The sequence below is a fragment of the Aedes albopictus genome, chromosome 3 (genome assembly GCF_035046485.1).
Source record: "Aedes albopictus strain Foshan chromosome 3, AalbF5, whole genome shotgun sequence".
NCBI classification, from domain to species: domain Eukaryota; kingdom Metazoa; phylum Arthropoda; class Insecta; order Diptera; family Culicidae; genus Aedes; species Aedes albopictus.
Genome location: NC_085138.1, coordinates 178,181,325 through 178,200,502, shown reverse-complemented (window position 1 = coordinate 178,200,502; position 19,178 = coordinate 178,181,325). Strand labels below are relative to the sequence as shown.

The window sequence follows — 19,178 nt, the reverse complement described above, 5'->3', positions numbered from 1 at the left end:
TTTATTATGAAGCATTTTGTCAAAGACCTCTTAAAAAGTTAAGTTGTATTACTCCAAAGTACTCCCCGAAAGATATCTCGGTTACAAAATGTCCAATCGGAATGAAATTCAAAAGCGTTCTTCTAGGGTGCAGTAGCTTTCGTTTCGGGCCTTAAGAACCCGAATCGGTTGATAGACGGCTGAGAAATTTATGGTGATACACTTTGTCAAAAATATCTAAAATAATTAAGTTGTACTACTCCCTAGCACTCTTTGAAAGATATCTCGGTAACCGAACGTCCAATCAAAAAAAAAAAATCAATAGCGTTCTACCAGGATGTAGTAGCTTTCGTTTGGGGCCTTAAGAACCCAAATCGGTTGATAGACGGCTGAGAAATTTATGGTGATACACTTTGTCAAAAATATCTAAAATAATTAAGTTGTACTACTCCCTAGCACTCTTTGAAAGATATCTCGGTAACCGAACGTCCAATCAAAATAAAATTCAATAGCGTTCTACTAGGATGTAGTAGCTTTCATTTGCTTCCAAGAGAACTCAAATCGGTCAACAGATGGCTGAGAACCGTGAGTGACATTTTTTGTAACATACATACACACATACACACACACACACACACATACACACACACGCACATACAGACATTTGCTCAATTCGTCGAGCTGAGTTGATTGGTATATGTGACTCGGCCCTGCGGGCCTCGGATCGAAAGTCGGTTTTCCAAGCGGTATTTATACCCTTCTTATGGGTGTAAGAAGGGTAAAAAGACGATCAAAACCTCTAAGAGCCGTTAGATGACATTTTAGCATATAGGTGTCTTTAGAAGATGTGTTCAGAAATATCGGCTCTATTTTTATGCATATTCACTGTATGGTAAAACTGTAGGGTGAACCCGAGCAAAAAAATATTTTTTCAAAATAATTTTTTTGAGGGTAGATGTCTTCAGCAAAGTTGTAGAACAAGTAATTTCAAGTAACTTTGCTGAAGACACCATATAGCTTAGACTTCATTTTTTGGGAGAAAATATGAAAGTTTAAAAAACAACCTCAAAATCAGTTTTTTGAACTTTTCCATGATTTTATCGTAAAATTTCAACGTGATATGTTCTACAAGTTTGTAGATACTACTGGAATACACTATCTTGCCGAAGACACCAACTCTGTAAAATTGAAAATTGCTCCAGTAAACCAATTTTTTTGAAAATTTTTCACTATTTTCACTATTGAATATTTTTTGAATAGGCACTTTTTGGCAGCCGTGCTATCAAAATTTCAATGCTTTATCATGTCCAGAATAGACCAAAAGTGACTTGACAATCGGGTCTGATCAGGCACTTTGATTTCTGATGCTATTTTAATAGTCAGTTTTCAAAGAAATTATTCACAAATTTCATACAAATCAATTAATACAAACTGAAAACTCTCGAAAACTTTTCGACATTAATATTTGTTAATCCAAATAGTATTCTTGTTGAAATGGTTGACTTTACATTGAATAAGTTTTTAACAAACTGTATTTTTTATCTAATTTTTTATTGTAATTCCCACTGCATTTGTTTATGTTACATACATTTATCAATCAACCAAAACAATGATATCATTTTTTTTTTTCATTTGCTATGTTAACATTATAACTTCGATTAAAAAAATAAAAAGGCGAAAATATAATGAATGCCTCTACAAGTTTTGTGTTGAAAATAAAAAAATAAAATAAAACGAGTGAAACATTGTTACATCACATTGAAATAGCCAGTATCTGTTAGAGATAGTCTAGGTTGTAAATCTTACGTTATGATGAAAATTCTTCACAGATATTTTATTGAAATTGGTTATGCTGTTTGATACTCCTTAAATTTTATTTTTTCCAGTTTTCAAGAACTGCGTCCGTTAGGTCGATTCCTGTCAATGATTTTCAAAATTCCTTCGTCGTAGACATATTACCTTGGTTCATCTCTTGACAAATCCGCATCAAGATCACTGCTCGATTATGGATACTTTTCCGGAGGAGCCTTTAGTTTTAAGTTTATATTATAACGATTTTTTGAAAAGATAAAAAGGTTTTGTGCCTTTTTGAGAAAGATTTCGTAGATGAGGAAATCACTCAAAGAAAGAGGCTTTTGCCTCTTTCAAAATTTGTAGTTCAAAATAAATGACACTAACAGTTGAAATAGTCTACATTTAATTAACTTGTTTTTTTATTCAGAAGTACTACTTGGATGAGCTAAAAATAATATCGAAAGGTTGTATGAGATTTGTGAATATTTTCTTTGAAAATTACTATTAAAATAGCTTCAGATATCAAAGTGCCTCATCAGATCCGATTGTTAAGTAAATTTTGGTCTATTCTGGACATAATGAACCATAGAAATTTTGACAGCACGGCTGTCAAAAAGTGCCTACTCAAAAAATATTCAATAGTGAGTTTTTAACTCATCTAATAATTAAAAAAACGATATTTTTGGTCGGGTATTCAATGTAAAGTCAACCACAGCGTTAGAAATGTAGACTATTTCAACAAGAATACTATTTTGATTAACAAATATTAATGTCGAAAAGTTTTCGTGAGTTTTCAGTTTGTATTAAATGATTTGTATGAAATTTGTGAATATTCTCTTTGAAAAATGACTATTAAAATAGCATCAGAAATCAAAGTGCCTTATCAGACCCGATTGTTAAGTCACTTTTGGTCTATTCTGGACATGATAAAGCATTGAAATTTTGATAGCACGGCTGCCAAAAAGTGCCTATTCAAAAAATATTCAATAGTGAAAATAGTGAAAAATTTTCAAAAAAATTTGTTTACTGGAGCAATTTTCAATTTTACAGAGTTGGTGTCTTCGGCAAGATAGTGTATTCCAGTAGTACCTACAAACTTGTAGAACATATCACGTTTAAATTTTACGATATAATCATGTAAATGTTCAAAAAACTGATTTTGAGGTTATTTTTTGAATTTTCATATTTTCTCCTCAAAAATGAAGTCCAAGCTCTATGGTGTCTTCAGCAAAGTTACTTGAAATTACTTGTTCTACAACTTTGCTGAAGACATCTACCCTCAAAAAAATTATTTTGAAAAAATATTTTTTTGCTCGGGTTCACCCTACAGTTTTACCATACAGTGAATATACATAAAAATAGAGAAGATTTTTCTGAACATATCTTCCAAAGACACCTATATGCTAAAATATCATCTAACGGCTCTTACAGGTTTTGATCGTCTTTTTTCAGAATGATCCCACTGTGCAGCGCGGTCCTGGTTAGGTAGCCTGCTGGGAAGCCTTAAACATCTTTGAAAATATTTGTGAAATTTCTGAGGTTCTCCATAGGACGAATTTATTGCTAACATCTGCAACACAATTACACATTTTAATATACCTAAGGCTTCTGTCTGAGCTGAGTTACATACAAATGAGGTAAACGATTGCCAGGCAATCGAAAACAAGCTTGATAAGCTCTACTCTTAGTTACCCTTACTTGCAAAAATGTCCAATACAGATACAATATATTGTATTGTTACATAACAATACATTCACCATACATTATATTGTACATACCATACAGAAGACAATATAAAAATAATATAACGTATGGATATGCACCATAAAATGTATTGTAAATGAACATTACACAAAATAATGTACATGTTGCTAAGTATCGTAACAATACAAAAAATATTTTTTTCTCGGACAAATCTGAAACGCAAACCATACATTTTATTGTTTGGATATTGTTTGAACTGTTTATACAATAGAAGGTATTGTTGTATAAGGGCCCATATAACCGAGGCGGTAAACGCACGGGTATTCAGCATGACCATGCTGAGGGTGACGGGTTCGATTACCGGTCGGTCCAGGATCTTTTCGTAAAGGAAATTTCCTTGACTTCTTTGGGCATAGAGTATCTTCGTGCCTGCCACACGATATACGCATGCAAAATAGTCATTGGCAGAGGAAGCTCTCAGTTAATAACTGTGGAAGTGTTCATAGAACACTAAGCTGAGAAGCAGGCTTTGTCCCAATGAGGACGTTACGCCAAGAAGAGAGAGAGTATTGTTGTATAGGGCACTGCATTGTTTTGATCTTGTATGAGATTTTGACGTTTCTTGGCCTTGTTGTTTACAAAATTTATGTAAGAGTGAAAGAGAAGGAGAGAATTTCATGCAGTGCCCTATAACCAGCAATATAATGAATTTTTGACAATATAATATATTGTAGTACAGTAGACGTTCGGTCGGTGCAAGCGGTTTAACTGCAATGCTTTTTAACTGCAAGTCCGGTAAGTGCAACAAATTTGCAGTTATCGCACCGCTATCCGTCAAAACGGTGCGCCAAGTTAGCCCAAATGAACAATCGAATGAATTTTTCGTTCATTTAACGTCAATTGATAGGTTGTTGACGGCTATCTGACGTTGCAGTTATCGAATTTTGTTCGCTAACTGAAACGTAAACATGTTGCAGTTATCGAACGTCTACTGTATTATTGTTATGTATTGTAGGGTATGTGTTCCATCATTAATCTCACGCTCCCATCCTATTCGAAAACAAGCGATTACGGCACCGATTGATTCCGTTCTTTTTGTTTTCATGGATGCTCACTTCTAACAAAAAATACAAAAATAAGAAACAAAACAAACAGCGCTTCAATCCTTTGTTTTTCGTAGGATGAAAATGGGAGCCACATGCTCAAGAAGGGAACCAATACCCTATTTGCAGGCCCGGATTTAAGGGGGGGCAATGGGGGCAAGTGCCCCGGGCCCCCCGATTGGGAGGGCCCCCCAAGAATCCCAAAGCACCATATATATTTTGTTCAACGAACTTATATAAAATACAGTTGTCCTAGAGTAGTTGTAATTGGGTTACCAAAAGTATCGAGATTATTTCATAATCTGAAATTTGACTTGAGAATAAATCGAAATCCTAAACTTAATGATTTTTGGTGCACTGGCACTATTTTTAGAATGGATTTACAATATTTGTGGGATATTTTCTTCAATATGAGCTGCCATTCTAAAACCGTAAAACTGCCATGTCTGATAAATGCAAAACATTTGAAATTTAAAAAATACAACAACTAAACGATTCAATTCTTTCTCCAGAGAAGTATACAATATTCAGCATTTGGATAAAAAGAAGTTTCTTGTTTATTTTGGTGTACACGAGTTTCTCTAAAACTTCTTGAAAGTTTTTATTGAGTGCTGTAGAAAAATTAAAAACGTTTAACACCTATACCTATTAATACCCATCTGGCTGAGTTTGTTTTTATGGGAAAGATATGATAATTATTAGAAGAGAAATTTGGGAAATTCAGATCAATCTCGGAAACCTAACTTCCTAAAACATCTTGGAGCAGTGGTTTTACATATCTATATTTTGGGTTTCACCGACGTTTTCGAGAATTAATTGCTACAGTTGCCCGCTAAAGACCTAACTTTTTTCAGTCTTAGTCTTGAAGTACTCGTGAAATATTGCTATCGCAAAAAACCAGTAAAAATTAAAAAAAAAAGAATTACACAACGTTGACAAAAAAAAATATATAAGGTTTACATCTTTAAAATCTTACTTTTGGGGGCCTACTCTAAAAAGTTTGCCCCGGGCCCCCCGAAGTCTAAATCCGGCACTGCCTATTTGTATTGGAATTTTTATCCTACTCTAGTCTTCACCAAATTTACATTTTCCGTATTGATCAGTGTAGATTACACTAATTTACAGCATTTTTTAACTCGGTAAGCTGATGATCATTTTTAGTGTAGAATCATGCCCTGAGTTCGAAAACGTGAAGAAAAAAAAATACAGTAGAGCGGATTTTTTTTTCGACTTTTCATAAGGCTGTCGATTTTTGTTCTATTTTCAAGCATAGTTGTTCCCTTTACACTGCTCTATTTCCGCAACTAATGCTCCGATTCAGCTGAAATGTTTACTGTAACTGGCTAACATCTAATGTCTGTTACGTTGAAAAATAATTTTTTAATTGATTTTTTCTAACTGAAAAAAAAATACAAATCTTCATTATTTTTTGGAAGTTTGGCTCAAATTCAAGAAGTTTGGCCTATATAATCACCAATATCTCGAGTCCCACTAATTCGAAGCAAAACTATGTTCAGAGGATCGAAACATATTATAGTCAGTTTTCTATTTATGTGAAAAAATAGGAAATTCGTTAACTGCAACGTAAAATATTTGAAATTTATTAAATTCCATATTTTTAAAAACTGTAGAGCTTGATTTTCAGGAAAAACTCAAAAACTGTTCTACTTAAAATTTTTTGAAGCACAAACTTAATTACCGTCGTGCGGGGCTTCTTTATACACTTTTTCATGGTTTTTCAACTTTATGACATTATAACTCCCAGAGTAGTGAATGGATTTCCAAAAATTTTAGACATAATAATCGTGAGTATGTATGTAGGATGTATGCAAAATTTGAACTAAATCCATCAATAAACAAAAAAGTTGTTCATACACCGATCGGACACATGTCATATAGAACCGGATGGGGGCTACTTTGGACATTGTTATCTATAACAATACTGCATTTCAAATTGCAGGGTTATTTAAAAACCTACTTTGTACCAATGCTGTAGTACACAATATCGGACATGATTTCAATAAATATATGCGTTTTAAGATGGTTCTGTGCTACCTTTGGTATTATGAGTAGTGTGATATTGTTATGTAGATAGCCTGAAAAAAGGGACCATCAATCATTTATTTAGGTGAAACAACAATGTATAAAGATACAAATATTCGATTGTATTTGCTACGTTGATACATTTTGAATGAATTGATCAAACCTTTGAAATTTATGAACTGTAGAAACAATGCTTACAGACCAAATGTTCTGATACGTTATGTATATTTTATTGGTTTATTCGATGTTTTTTCGCGTCCTGACAAGCAATAAACGGTCTGTTTGAAAAATAGTTTCAACCAAATGAAGCGAAAACTATTGCTTCACAATAGTCCCAAAGACATCAAACAGATTTGGACCATAATTTGAATTCAAAAAATCTATATTCAAAAGTGTCCAAAGTAGCCCCGCATTTCAAAAGTAGCCCCGCACGACGGTATGCATTAAAAATTTTGGTCGTTGATAGAAGTTCATGACCTTTGTTTTTTTTTGTAAACTAATGTTATCTATGCATTTTTTTCGTGATTAATATTTGTATTTTTGTTTAAGATTACTAATGAATGTTTGAAATTTTTAAACCACTGTGCATGCCGCTCTGCAGAAAATCTAGCATATAACGCTAAGGTCAGTTTACCTATTTTTCTAAAATATGGGTAAATTTTACTCAAATTTGCGTAAACTTTACGCAAATAAGGGTAAATAAAACTCATATTTTGCAAAAGTGCACATTCGCATTTATGGGTAATATTTACCCATATTTGGGTTACAATTAAGTACACTTTACCCATATTTGAGTCTTTTTTACCTATATTTGAGTATCATTTACGCATATTTGCGATTGTGCACTTTTTGGAAAAAAGGTAAACTGACCTTAGCGTGTAGGTATAGATAGACAAAACGAATTGTTTGAGCGCTGTGTTATTTTTGCAATTTTATTACCCGTCGTACCGACGGTTGAAATGTGCAATGGAAGTAGCGACAATTTCAAACTCAAGAATCTTTCAAATATAAGGCTGTTTTGTTCATCTTTCTTATTCTCTTGAACTTTCCACATTGTACCTGTACTACACTTCCAACGGTTATGTTTTCTTGGGATATAAAAATCCTGCAGCATACCTACATGTACCCATTTCATCAGGTAATTATGCTGCGGGTAGTAGTGGTGGCCGTTACAAGTACAAAAGATCGACTAGGACTTGTCAAGGAGGCGTTTACCTATCGCTTATCTGTTTGAGAGAAGCGTGCACTTGTTGTCCGAGCAAACAGAAAGTAGACGACCGATAGGTATTGTTAAGCGCCCAATTTACATTGGTTTCTGTAGCACACGATGATTGAGTGAGATCGCACATTATCTTCGTTTCGGAAGGACAGAACAAAATGAACACTGAAATATCAATACCCAAATGGCATTTCAAATGAGAGCAGCTATTGTTTGTAGAGTGAGTGTACCTAGGAATAACCCATTTGGATGATGCGATGCGACTACTTGGGCTCAGTTCTATCTGAACATTGGATGATTGAACATCGTGTGAAGAAGATTGTTTCGGAAGTTATATCTAAATTTAATGAGTGTAAATTTTCATAAAAACCAAACCATCCATAGAATGTTGTTCATTGATTTGTGCGTAAAACCGGTGGCAGCCCTATGTAGAGCAACTGGATAAGTGTGTACCAAGACCAGCTAATTGATTAGTGATATGCATCTCGATAACCAATTCATACTTCTTATTTCGCATTTTATGTTTCGTTCCAGATCAACTTTGACCAATGGTTCACTCAACAGCTGCTTGAGGAACTAAAGTTCAAATCACACAATTTCCGCATAATACGCCGACGTATCATCTGGCTAATCGGGCGATGGACAGGAGTTAGCTTTTCAAAATCACTGCGACCCGACGTGTATCGTGCTTGTGTCGAGCTGTTGCATCCTTCGGAAGATTTGGCAGTTCGTCTTACGACGTCCAAGTAAGTGAATTGAAGATGGATGATGATATGCTTGTGTTTGTAATTTACTACTACTAACACTCGTTTACATATAACTGACTATGATTCAACTAGATTTCAACCAGATAAATAAACATCCTAGATCTAGCTATACTCTCAATCTCCTTAATGACATTTTAAAACGTGTTTAATCAAATTTAGAATAAAATGTAAAAAGATGGCTTTGAATTTTCCATTTTTGTTAAATATTTGCTACAATTAATAATGCAATTGATTGATTGATTGATTTGTCTTTTTTAAAGAGACTTCCAGCCTTTGGCTGGTTGGTCTCTTAATAATAATACAACATATTTCCTACTTCATAACGCTCGCTTCAGTATCATAATGAATTACAGTTTGAAAACTAATTGGATAATAATTACTTAGCAGCAAAATGAAGATTTATTCAACAGCCAAGGGCCAATCAAGATTTATCCATCAAGGCTTACCAATTTATATAATTAGAACTAGTGCTGTAAACAGGGTACCTATTACTAGGAAGGAACACCATTTCACACACTAGTTCACTACTTCACAAGCTTACAAATCTTTATCACTGTTTAAACAATTTCACAGAAAATTCAGCCGTTTAGTTAAACTTTCTTTGGCCAAACCGACGAAATGATTCACTTTGAAGCGACAGTTTTCGATTTTAGCTTCCGGGCTAATTGCTGTTTTCTTCTTGTAATGTCAATCATATATTTTCAATGCACAGGAACCACAGTGTGAAAGAGAGCGTTCAATTTTCTTCTAAGTTTTCCCGGATGGTGTAGTACCGGCAACTATTTCACTGTTCGGTCGTCCATACTAAAATTTCAGTTAAAAATGCCTTCATCTTTTTTTGAAATTCTTGGATAAATTTTTTAAACTATATCCTGAAATACTATCTAAAACGCCTCTAAGACTTTCATATGTCAATCGCTGAGAAGAAAACAGAATGCTAGACGATGACACGAAATAATGTAAGTCGAATGAATCCCAGAAATTGCACCTAGAATTTTCTTTGTGATTTCCCTTAGAAACCTTTCGAAATTCCTGGAGTTGAACTCTACCATAAATTACGCCAAAACTACGCAAAAAAAAACTTGACTTAGGGTGGGGCGGGGCAAGATGGGTCACGGGGCAAGATGGGTCAGTGCCATTTTTGGGCGCATTACTCATGTTTTGTTTAGAATAATAATTTTTTTAGATGACCAGCATGAATATACAAAAGTTTGGGGCATTGATTGAAAAAATATTCACTCTCATTTTAAATAAAAAATAAAATGGTTTTTAGCCATTTTTCTTATGCGATACATTCCATATAATCTCCATATAAACGGCCGCGGGGCAAGATGGGTCACCTTCAATTTTGAACGTATTTTTGGAGCATTCAAAAGTTATTTATTTTTTATTACAAGACTATCTCATAAATGACTTCAATCAAGCGGAATGAACACTCAAAATTATAACATAAAATTATGATAATTTTTCAGTGAAAACATCGATTTTCAAGACGCCTTAGGACCACTCAAATCGTAAAGTTTTTTATATTCCAAATAAATCTATAAAATGTTTACTAGTAGCTCTTGTTTATTCAGTATGGATATGGAGCATATATGAATGCGAAACAAATCTTATATTTTGACGTTTTTCGTTGAGAAAATGTGAATTACTTAGAAGGTGACTCATCTTGCCCCGCACTTTTTTCACGGTGCAAAATCGATCACTTTTTAAAACTGCTCGTTTAACATCATATTTTGTATTTAATGAACTTTTTATCGACTTTTAGCATAGCTAACTAGTGTATTAAAGAGTAGCGGACGAATACAAACCAATACGATTTGTATTTACAAAGTTATGGTGATTCATCCTTATGCGATCCATCTTGCCCCGCCCCACCCTATTTATAAATTTCTTTCACTAGTAATCTTGTCAGATATTCCGCTAGAAGCTTCCTTAGATTTTTTTTCTGGGCATGGGCTCTATAACTTTCGCAAATCAATTTTTCCAGGAATCTAAGTTAACCTACCGATAACAATATTCATTCCCGAAAGTCTGCCTGAAAAGGCTACATTCAGTTTTCATTCTAAACTACGATATCCTTGTGGAGCGGACCTGGTGTGATGGTTAGAACACTTGACTATCACGCCAAGGACCTGGGATCGAATCCGCACTCCCGACAATCTCTCAAATGCGAGCTCTTGCTTCAGAAGGGAAGTCAAGCGTGGGTACCGAGTTGAACTAGCCTAGGGCTATAAATCTCGTTAATACAGATAAAAAATACGGTATTCTAGAATCGGGAAAATTTTCAAAAAGCTACCCGGGAAAACCTGGAAAAACTCGAGAATTTTATTTGCCACTCTGAGTGGCCACTCTGAGACTGAGTGTACTTAGAATTTTTGGAAATATTTTTAAGCTTCAAATTAGTAAACAAGAAATCTGTCTTGCCCAAATCATGAAAACATAAAGAAATTATTAGAGACCCAGTTGTGGTAGAGTTCTATGGCGAATTATTTCAAAGATTCAAATCTTATCGACCGATTCCAGTAAGAATTTTCGAAGACAATTTTCTCAAGAAATTGCACATGGGAATCCACGTAGATACCGAACATCCAGCTTTATTTAAGTATACCTACCACAAATTTTATCAATGGGATTTCAGCAGAGTTTTTTCTCGTAGTATCTTTTCAAATATTGTTTTTGAAAAATGCTTATCAATCCTGGAATATAAAATCACAAGACGTGATCGCGTTTTTATGAAAATGAATCAATGTTTGAAAGTAATACCTAACATTAAATAGTATAAAAACACTAATACGGACTATCATTGAGTGAGATTATATATGATTTCTCTTTTTTTGCCACAGAACACTCAAAAACATCATGGATGACTTCGAGTTCGAGGCGGAGCAGTTCCTGGAGTTTCTGGAACCGGTTATTGCACTGCTGTTCGCCCTTCTGAAGGAAGCGCACGAGTGTGATACCAAGATGACTGTCCTGTACGTGATGTCGTTCATCATCGAAAAGATGTCGATGTGCATCAAACTGGAGGTCGATAATCTGATCCAATATCTTCCGCTGCTGTGGGAGGAAAGCCGGGAACACGATATGCTGCGCTGTGCCATAATCTCTACTTTGGTAAATACAATTGCATGCTTGTCGCGAGCATTATTTATTTTATACAATCGTGACTAGGTCAGATTATTTCATATCAATTTTCCATTCCAGCTGCAAATCATAAAAGGACTGTATGAAATTCCTTCGCCGGATCCGATAGTTGCATTTATTTATCAGATCATTGAGATGAGTACAAACATCAATGAACCGTCGCATGTGTATTTATTGGACGAAGGCTTAGAGTTGTGGTTAATCGTCGTGCAATACAGCAGAACGATGAACCATGACCTGCTGAAACTCTGTGATAATTTGCTACCCTTGATTGGTAAGTAGAATGTCGTTTTAGTAGCGAAAGTTTGTGTATTCTATGTTTTATTCTAATCCATCACAGAGCAATCCTCCAGTAATTTGCGAACGTGTCTCGCCATCACCCAGACATACATCTTTTTGTGCCCCGATGAATTCCTGCCGCGGTATGGAAAGGACATCATCAAAACCTGCCACTATCTTCTGACTGATCTGCGTACTGAAGGCGTTATCGTTATTTATCGACTGTTCCTTACAGTACTGCGAATTGCACCAAAGTATTCTATCGAGCTGCTCAGGCCCTACCTGGTTGAAGTGTTTAAGTAGGTTGCTTTTATTGTTTTATTGTTTTACGGTCACTTGCTAATTAACATCTTCTTCCAATGACAGGAAATACTACGAGCATGAAGGATTCATCCAGATCAACCAAATCTACCTGCAAATGATTGCGAGGGTTTTAATACTCGACCAGGTAACATTCAGTATGATTCTCAACGAACTGGGCATTTCTGATGCAATGGAGAAAATTGTTACATCATGGTTGGTTGACATGCCTGCGGTGGCCCGGAACAACGAGAAAAAACTGCTGGCATTGGCTTTGACCAGCCTAATGACGGTGTCCAGTGATATTATTTTCGAGAACTTCAGTGCCATCATGGCGAACATTAGCGCGACGCTCAACGACATCACCAACGAAGATGAGCAAACGGGCACTAAAGTGGAGTAAGTAGCTTTGCAGATCATTCAAAGTATTTTTCCCAAGTTTCAAAATTCATTCTCCTGTGTGCTTCGATATGAGATTCACGAGAGGGAAAAGAGGGAGGTTTGCCTGAAATGACCAAAATTTAATTACTCAGTTATAAACAACCCCTTATAAAAACATCGAATTTCTATCTAGTTTTCCTATGTTTAATTTCCTATTGCCCTAGTTTTTTATGGGAAAACTGAAAAAAGCGCAAATTACAACGCAATACACGGCCACAGAGCTAGAAATCAATAAAAATAACGGTGATTCTTTCAGATCTAAACAATGTTCTGTAAGATTGGTCTTTACTGTAGACCAAGATTCTAAACAATCTCTTAATCTCTTTGGTAAGATTGAAAGCTACTGGAATGAGTGAAATTTGAAACTGGCGTGAACAAAAATAGATGCCTTGTTGTGTGGTGGTGTTGTTAGGGCGGTTTACGATTGTCATATTTATTTGTTTTTACAGCTCTCTCATACTCACTGACGATAACGAAGGAGAAATCGGAATGATGATGTTTGGCTACGGGTTCATTGATACCGAAAATATGCAGAATGAAACTCCTCATTACGATAGGTGCCGGGTAGTTTGTTTGCAAGATCCAACGCATGTTATTGTGTTGAAGGATTATCTACAAAATCAGGTAATATTGAAGGAAATATAGGTTTTTTTGACGCTGTAATAAATTCCTCATCGCATTCCAGTTAATCACGCTGAAAGGAACGATTGGAGATGAACGATACCAAACATTGCTCTCACGCATCGATATACAAACACTGAAAGAGCTCAGCGATTTCGTTTCGCTCGGAGTGCAGCTTCCCCTGGAACAAGACTTACAGTAGCATCGTGTTGGCAGCAGCTCGAAATGGCCTTCTTTTAACTAGTTGTTTTAACGTTTTCCAAATTAATGTTCTCATTTATCAAACTTTTATTTATATCCTGTCCATCCACCCAGAAATATTGGCAATGATGATACAAACATAAATACGCTTCCCTATGTTGTTAGTCAATAGATGTAGGAAGATTCACAAATATCAAACTGCTGTCTACTATTAGAAGATATGCAAGCGGTAACGGTCTGATTTGAATGGTTTTGTTGACCATGAGCGTTCGAAACTGTCGAGACCATTGGAAATATATGTTTTCTTTTTCGAAACCCCCTGTGTTGTTATTTGTTTTTGTTAAATTTTGTGAAAGAAAGGCATTGTATTGTTCCAGCACTTCGACGCACTATAAGATATCAGGACAAAAATCGACAACGGGTCGATCAAGTCGAGGACGATTTGCGGACCCTCCGCAGAGTGCGTGACTGGAGTCGAATGGAGACGCTACATACATCAGAGGGCATTCAGGCCTTAGTTTGACCAGTAAGGTATGTATAGATTATTGACTTTCAAATATTGAACTCTCGAATTGTGCACATTGAGAGTTTGTAGCTAGTCCCAAGCACCAAGTCCCAAGTTCTCTGTGCAACTTCGATTGTTTTGGTCAATAACGGAGTATCAACTACGATATATACGGTTACCTTTGCTTTGCTTTGCTTTGAACTTCATAGAAATGTGGCAAAGTGTTAGTAAAGGTAAATTTTTCAATTGCCATATACAAACAAAATTAATGTTCAACATCGGTCGGTGTATCGTTTTTAATTTCATAACAGTGTTTTACATACTGCAGCAGTATGAGTGCTACATATCCTGGCAAAATATGATCCTGGTCGATGCAAAAAATCCTTCCCAAGATTTTTTTTCTAGGCAACGATTACATTACATACTGCAGCAGTATGAGTGCTACATATCCTGGCAAAATATGATCCTGGTCGATGCAAAAAATCCTTCCCAAGATTTTTTTTCTAGGCAACCTTCCATACTCACGAAATTTCGCCATTAAGAAATTTCTTCGGGATTCTTTCAGAAAACCATCCACGGATTCCAGACATTCTTTCAGCGTTTTTTTTTTCTTTTAGAATACATAAATTTATCCAGGAATTTCTTCAAATATACTTCCACACATTCTTCCAGAAATAATTTTCTGGGATGCTGTAAGATAATTCACCAGTAATTCGTTAAGAAATATCTCCCAAGTTCCCTTAAGAAATTCTACCAGAGGTTTCTTTATAAAAAAAATTCCAGTGATTCCTCCATCAATTTTTGCAAAAAAAAAAATCTATTGAGAATCTTCTATGGATTCGTTCTAAAATTGCTCTATTGATAAGAAGATCTATAAAAAGCGTCACCCAAAATTTGTCCATTTTCAACCCCCCGTTCCCCTAACGCAAACTTTTTGTATGGGACCTCACATTTTGCTAAACTTCTCTTACTCCTCAAAGCGTGATGTTATTTATAGACGTTTCTTTTTAAAAAAATATCTCCAGGAATTCCTTCATAAACTTGTCCAAGAATTGCTTCAGAAATTCATCGGTTTCTGCAAAATATCATACAAAAATTCCTTCAAGAGTTTCTCCGTGTATGCCTTCATGTATTTTCTCGGAAATTTTTACAGAACTTCTTCCAAAGATCTTTAGGAATTTTTCTAAAAATCTTCCCTAGAAACTACTAGAGAAATTCTTTAAAAAATTTTCATGAGTTTTGTCTATTATATTTTGAAGATGTTCAAGTGTTTCTCTAGGCATTCTTCCAGGATTTCCTTAAACAAAGTTGACGACTTTCTCTGGGTATTCTTTCTGAAAATCCATGAATTTTGATAAGAGATTTATAAAAAGGGCGAGATTTATAAAAAGGACGAGGAAGGCGAAAGAGGTCGTTTGAGCGAAGCGTATAAGCGGGCACATTTATATCCAACGACGCCAGCAGAAAGGGAGCATCTATTTTACCGGCCAGGATTTTAAAGACAAACACTGCCTTAGCAGCTTTCCTACGATGTTCCAATGTCTCGATGTTTATCAGCCGGCATCTCGCTTCATACGGTGGCAGATTGTAGGGATCATTCCAGGGAAGACTGCGTAGAGCAAATCTTACAAACTTCCGTTGAACAGCTTCCAAGCGGTCGATAATTGTGGCATGATACGGGTCCCACACAACCGAAGAGGTTTCCAGTATGGGTCGAACTAGTGAAACGTACAAAGCCTTCAGTGTATACGGGTCACGGAACTCTTTTGTGATCTTGGACACAAATCCTAGCTGGCGACGAGCTTTTCCAAGTATTTCCTCATAGTGTATTTTGAACGTAATTTCGCTATCTAGTGTAACTCCGAGGTCACGTACAGATTCCACGCGCAGGAGTGGTTCGTCATCAATGGCATATTCATGCAAAATTGGTCTTTTTTTTCGTTGAAAACTTATGACGGAGCACTTAGGCACACTAAGCGTCATGTTGTTCGCCCGGCACCAGACGACAAGCCGGTCAATCAGGCTTTGTAAACGCATGCAGTCGCACATATCCTCAATCATCATGAATATTTTCATATCGTCAGCGTATAAAATGCAGAACCCTTCGCCGATTTCAAGGACAACGTCATTGAAAAAGAGCGAGAACAGAAGAGAACCCAAGTTGCTTCCTTGAGGGACACCAGAGCTGTTCGTGAACCAATCAGAGACAGACGAGCCAATTTTCACCGCAAGTTTTCTATTGCATAGGTACGATCTTAGCCAATCAACGAGCTGAGCAGTAACCCCGAGCTTTTCCAGTTTAGCCAGAAGGATCGAATGGCTGACGCGGTCGAAGGCAGCTTTCAAATCGGTGTACACAGCATCCAGCTGCTTACCACGCGCAATAGTGCGTACACATAGCGACGAAAATTCAACCAAGTTAGTCGTTACGCTCCGCCCAGGATAAAACCCATGTTGCTTTGGACTGATGTAGCTTTTTGCGCACGACAACAGGTAGGTAGAAACTACAATTTCAAACAACTTCGAGCACGCGCACAAAAACGTTATCCCTCTATAATTTCTGATGTCATTTTTCGAGTCCTTTCTATGAACTGGAAACTTGAATGAGGCCTTCCATAGAGTACCCGAGCAGGAATGAATAACTGACACATAACTGGAGCATACCAAAGTCAGGTATCATACCAAAACAAGGTATTGGTCGGTTGTCTAGGTATTGAAAATAACTTATTTTGGTATTTTGTATGTATTGATAGAATACCTCAACGAGTTATTAGTTTGGTTTTGAGGACTGATTGAGGTATTATTCAATTATGGAAAAATCACTATTTGTATGGAAAAATCGCCGATTATTATTTAGGTATTGCCATACCTGAAGTCATTATTCGCGTGTTATGCACAGGAAACACATCAGTTATTATTTTAGGTATTTTACCTCTTATGCAGGGCTTCTTAATACCTCATTCAGGTTTTAGGTATTCGTTTTTCCATACCTGAGTTTGTTATTCTTCAGCTATTTTCTCCTGCTCGGGTAGGAAAGCGACATTGTTGCATTGACAAAGGGCCTTAGGGAGCGTCCATAAATTACGTCACGCAAAAAATGCCCATTTTCAACCCCCCCTCCCCCCTATGTCACACTTTTTGTATGAGAGCTCCGAAATTTTTGTATGGGTTGTCACACTTTACTGAACCCCCCCTCCCCCCTAAAAGCGTGACGTAATTTATGGACGTTCCCTTATTACGAGTGTCACTTCACGGTGAAAATCGATCACGGTGACACATTGCGAATCCACGGTGAAAAAGTTGTGGGTTAATCAAATAGGAATCACTTTCACCGTCCTTATTACCGGTGTCACTTTTTTGTTTTCACCGTGAAGTGACACTCGTAATCAGGCCCAAATTGTACAAGTGGATTAAGGGAACTATCAGACACTGGAAGCATTTTTTAAGGACACAGGCAGGGATTCCGTCAGGTCCAGCTTTGTATGACATTTTTAGCTTGGACAGCGCTTTCGTTAAGACTTCAGCAGTAACCGTAAAAGTGCCGGCATCGATAACATCAGCAGGAACGTACGAAAGTGCGTCACGAATATTACGATCATTTTGCGGTTCGGTGAAGACTGATTCAAAGAATTGTGCGAACAATGTAGATTTTTCTTGTGCTGTGTTCGCTTTGTGGTGATCTAGGTGCATAGCGGAAGGCAGCCCCGAATCCTTTCTTTTCGAGTTCACGAAACTCCAAAACTGCTTAGGGTTGCGCTTCAGGTCACGTTCAGTTTTTCTCGCGTAACGCCGATAAAGTCGGTTGTTCAACTGCTTATAACGCTGGCTGTAGTACTTATAAGATGCTTTACTCCACGATGTTCTGTTTCTACGGTGCGTTCGACGTGCGGCGTTCCTTTCTCGTTTAAAACTTCGAAGCTCCCGACTCGACCACGGTGGTTTTACAGGAGGGCGCTGTAGTGGCACACATTCCGTGAAAACATGACGAAGGGTCTGCGTGAACTTGTTTACGCAATCATCAACATCAGGGGAACGGCAAACCACGGACCAGTCAATTTCCATCAGCCGGTGGCTCAATACATCATAGTTGGCTCTTTTGAAATTAAATGCTGAAAGATCGTAAGTGTCGTCCACATCAAAGGTATTACTGCAGTCGTGCGCCGTCAGGACATGAGGAGGATGAGCTGGATCAACAGCAATCAGTGGATCAACAGCTTCATCAAGATCGCATTCTCCAACAAACGACTCACTAACGAGGACAAGATCGAGAGTATTACCAGCGTGATTCTTTGCATTGTTAACTTGCGCGAGGCCATTTGAATACATGCCGTCCAGAAACGTAGTACAGGAACGATATAGGTTTGCATTCGAGCTATCAACGGCACATGCTAAACGGTCAGACCGTACCCACCGCAGACCAGGCAAATTGTAATCCCCAAAGATCGCCATTTTATCACCAGCATCGATGCTCAACGCAATCTCTTCCACGCAGCAAAATGTCTCTCAACCATTGTATGGATACTTGACAAATCGGGAGGTAAATAAATTCCACCGACAATAAGCGAATAGTGACTCAATTTCACAGTAACCCAAACGTGCTCGAAAGTTCGATCGGTAACAGACACCGAAGATGACGAGAGATGGTTGAGTACAGCAATTAACACACCTGTTGTTCGAAGAATATCTCTAGAGATTACTGAAGAAATAAGATAGTAGAATTATTCAAAAATTACCTCAGCGATTATTTTAGAAGTTCATGCACGGATTTTTTCTGTAATTTCTTCAGGAATTTCTCCAAAACTATTTCCCGAAACTCTTTTAGTCGTTTAGGGTTTTTTCATGAATGTCGGTACGGGATTTCCATGTTTTTTTTTTTTTTTCAGAAATTCAATCTACAGCTTTTTCAAACATTATTCAGCGAATGTTCCGAAAATTTTTCCAACGGCTCCTCACATGAAATCACATGGAAAATTTTGTCACGGATTACTAAAGAAATTTCTATATGGTTTATTTGTGATACTGCTCATGCGATCACTTCAGATATATTTCCCGAGATTCTTTCAGAGATATTCTGC

The 19,178-nt window shown here is 36.7% G+C and overlaps 1 protein-coding gene across 2 annotated transcripts in view; it reads left to right on the top strand.

The window, feature by feature from the left end:
- LOC109406567 (importin-11) overlaps positions 1-13,913 on the top strand; it is a 35,483-nt gene extending 21,570 nt beyond the window's left edge. For both annotated transcript variants that reach the window (XM_029862723.2, XM_062855396.1), the window contains exons 7-13: positions 8,377-8,588; positions 11,456-11,726; positions 11,817-12,030; positions 12,097-12,334; positions 12,402-12,734; positions 13,226-13,400; positions 13,462-13,913. In XM_029862723.2, the coding sequence (XP_029718583.2) occupies positions 8,377-8,588; positions 11,456-11,726; positions 11,817-12,030; positions 12,097-12,334; positions 12,402-12,734; positions 13,226-13,400; positions 13,462-13,599 (1,581 nt within the window). In that variant the 3' untranslated portion in view covers positions 13,600-13,913. The remainder of the gene's footprint in view (positions 1-8,376; positions 8,589-11,455; positions 11,727-11,816; positions 12,031-12,096; positions 12,335-12,401; positions 12,735-13,225; positions 13,401-13,461) is intronic.
- Positions 13,914-19,178: the final 5,265 nt, after the last annotated feature.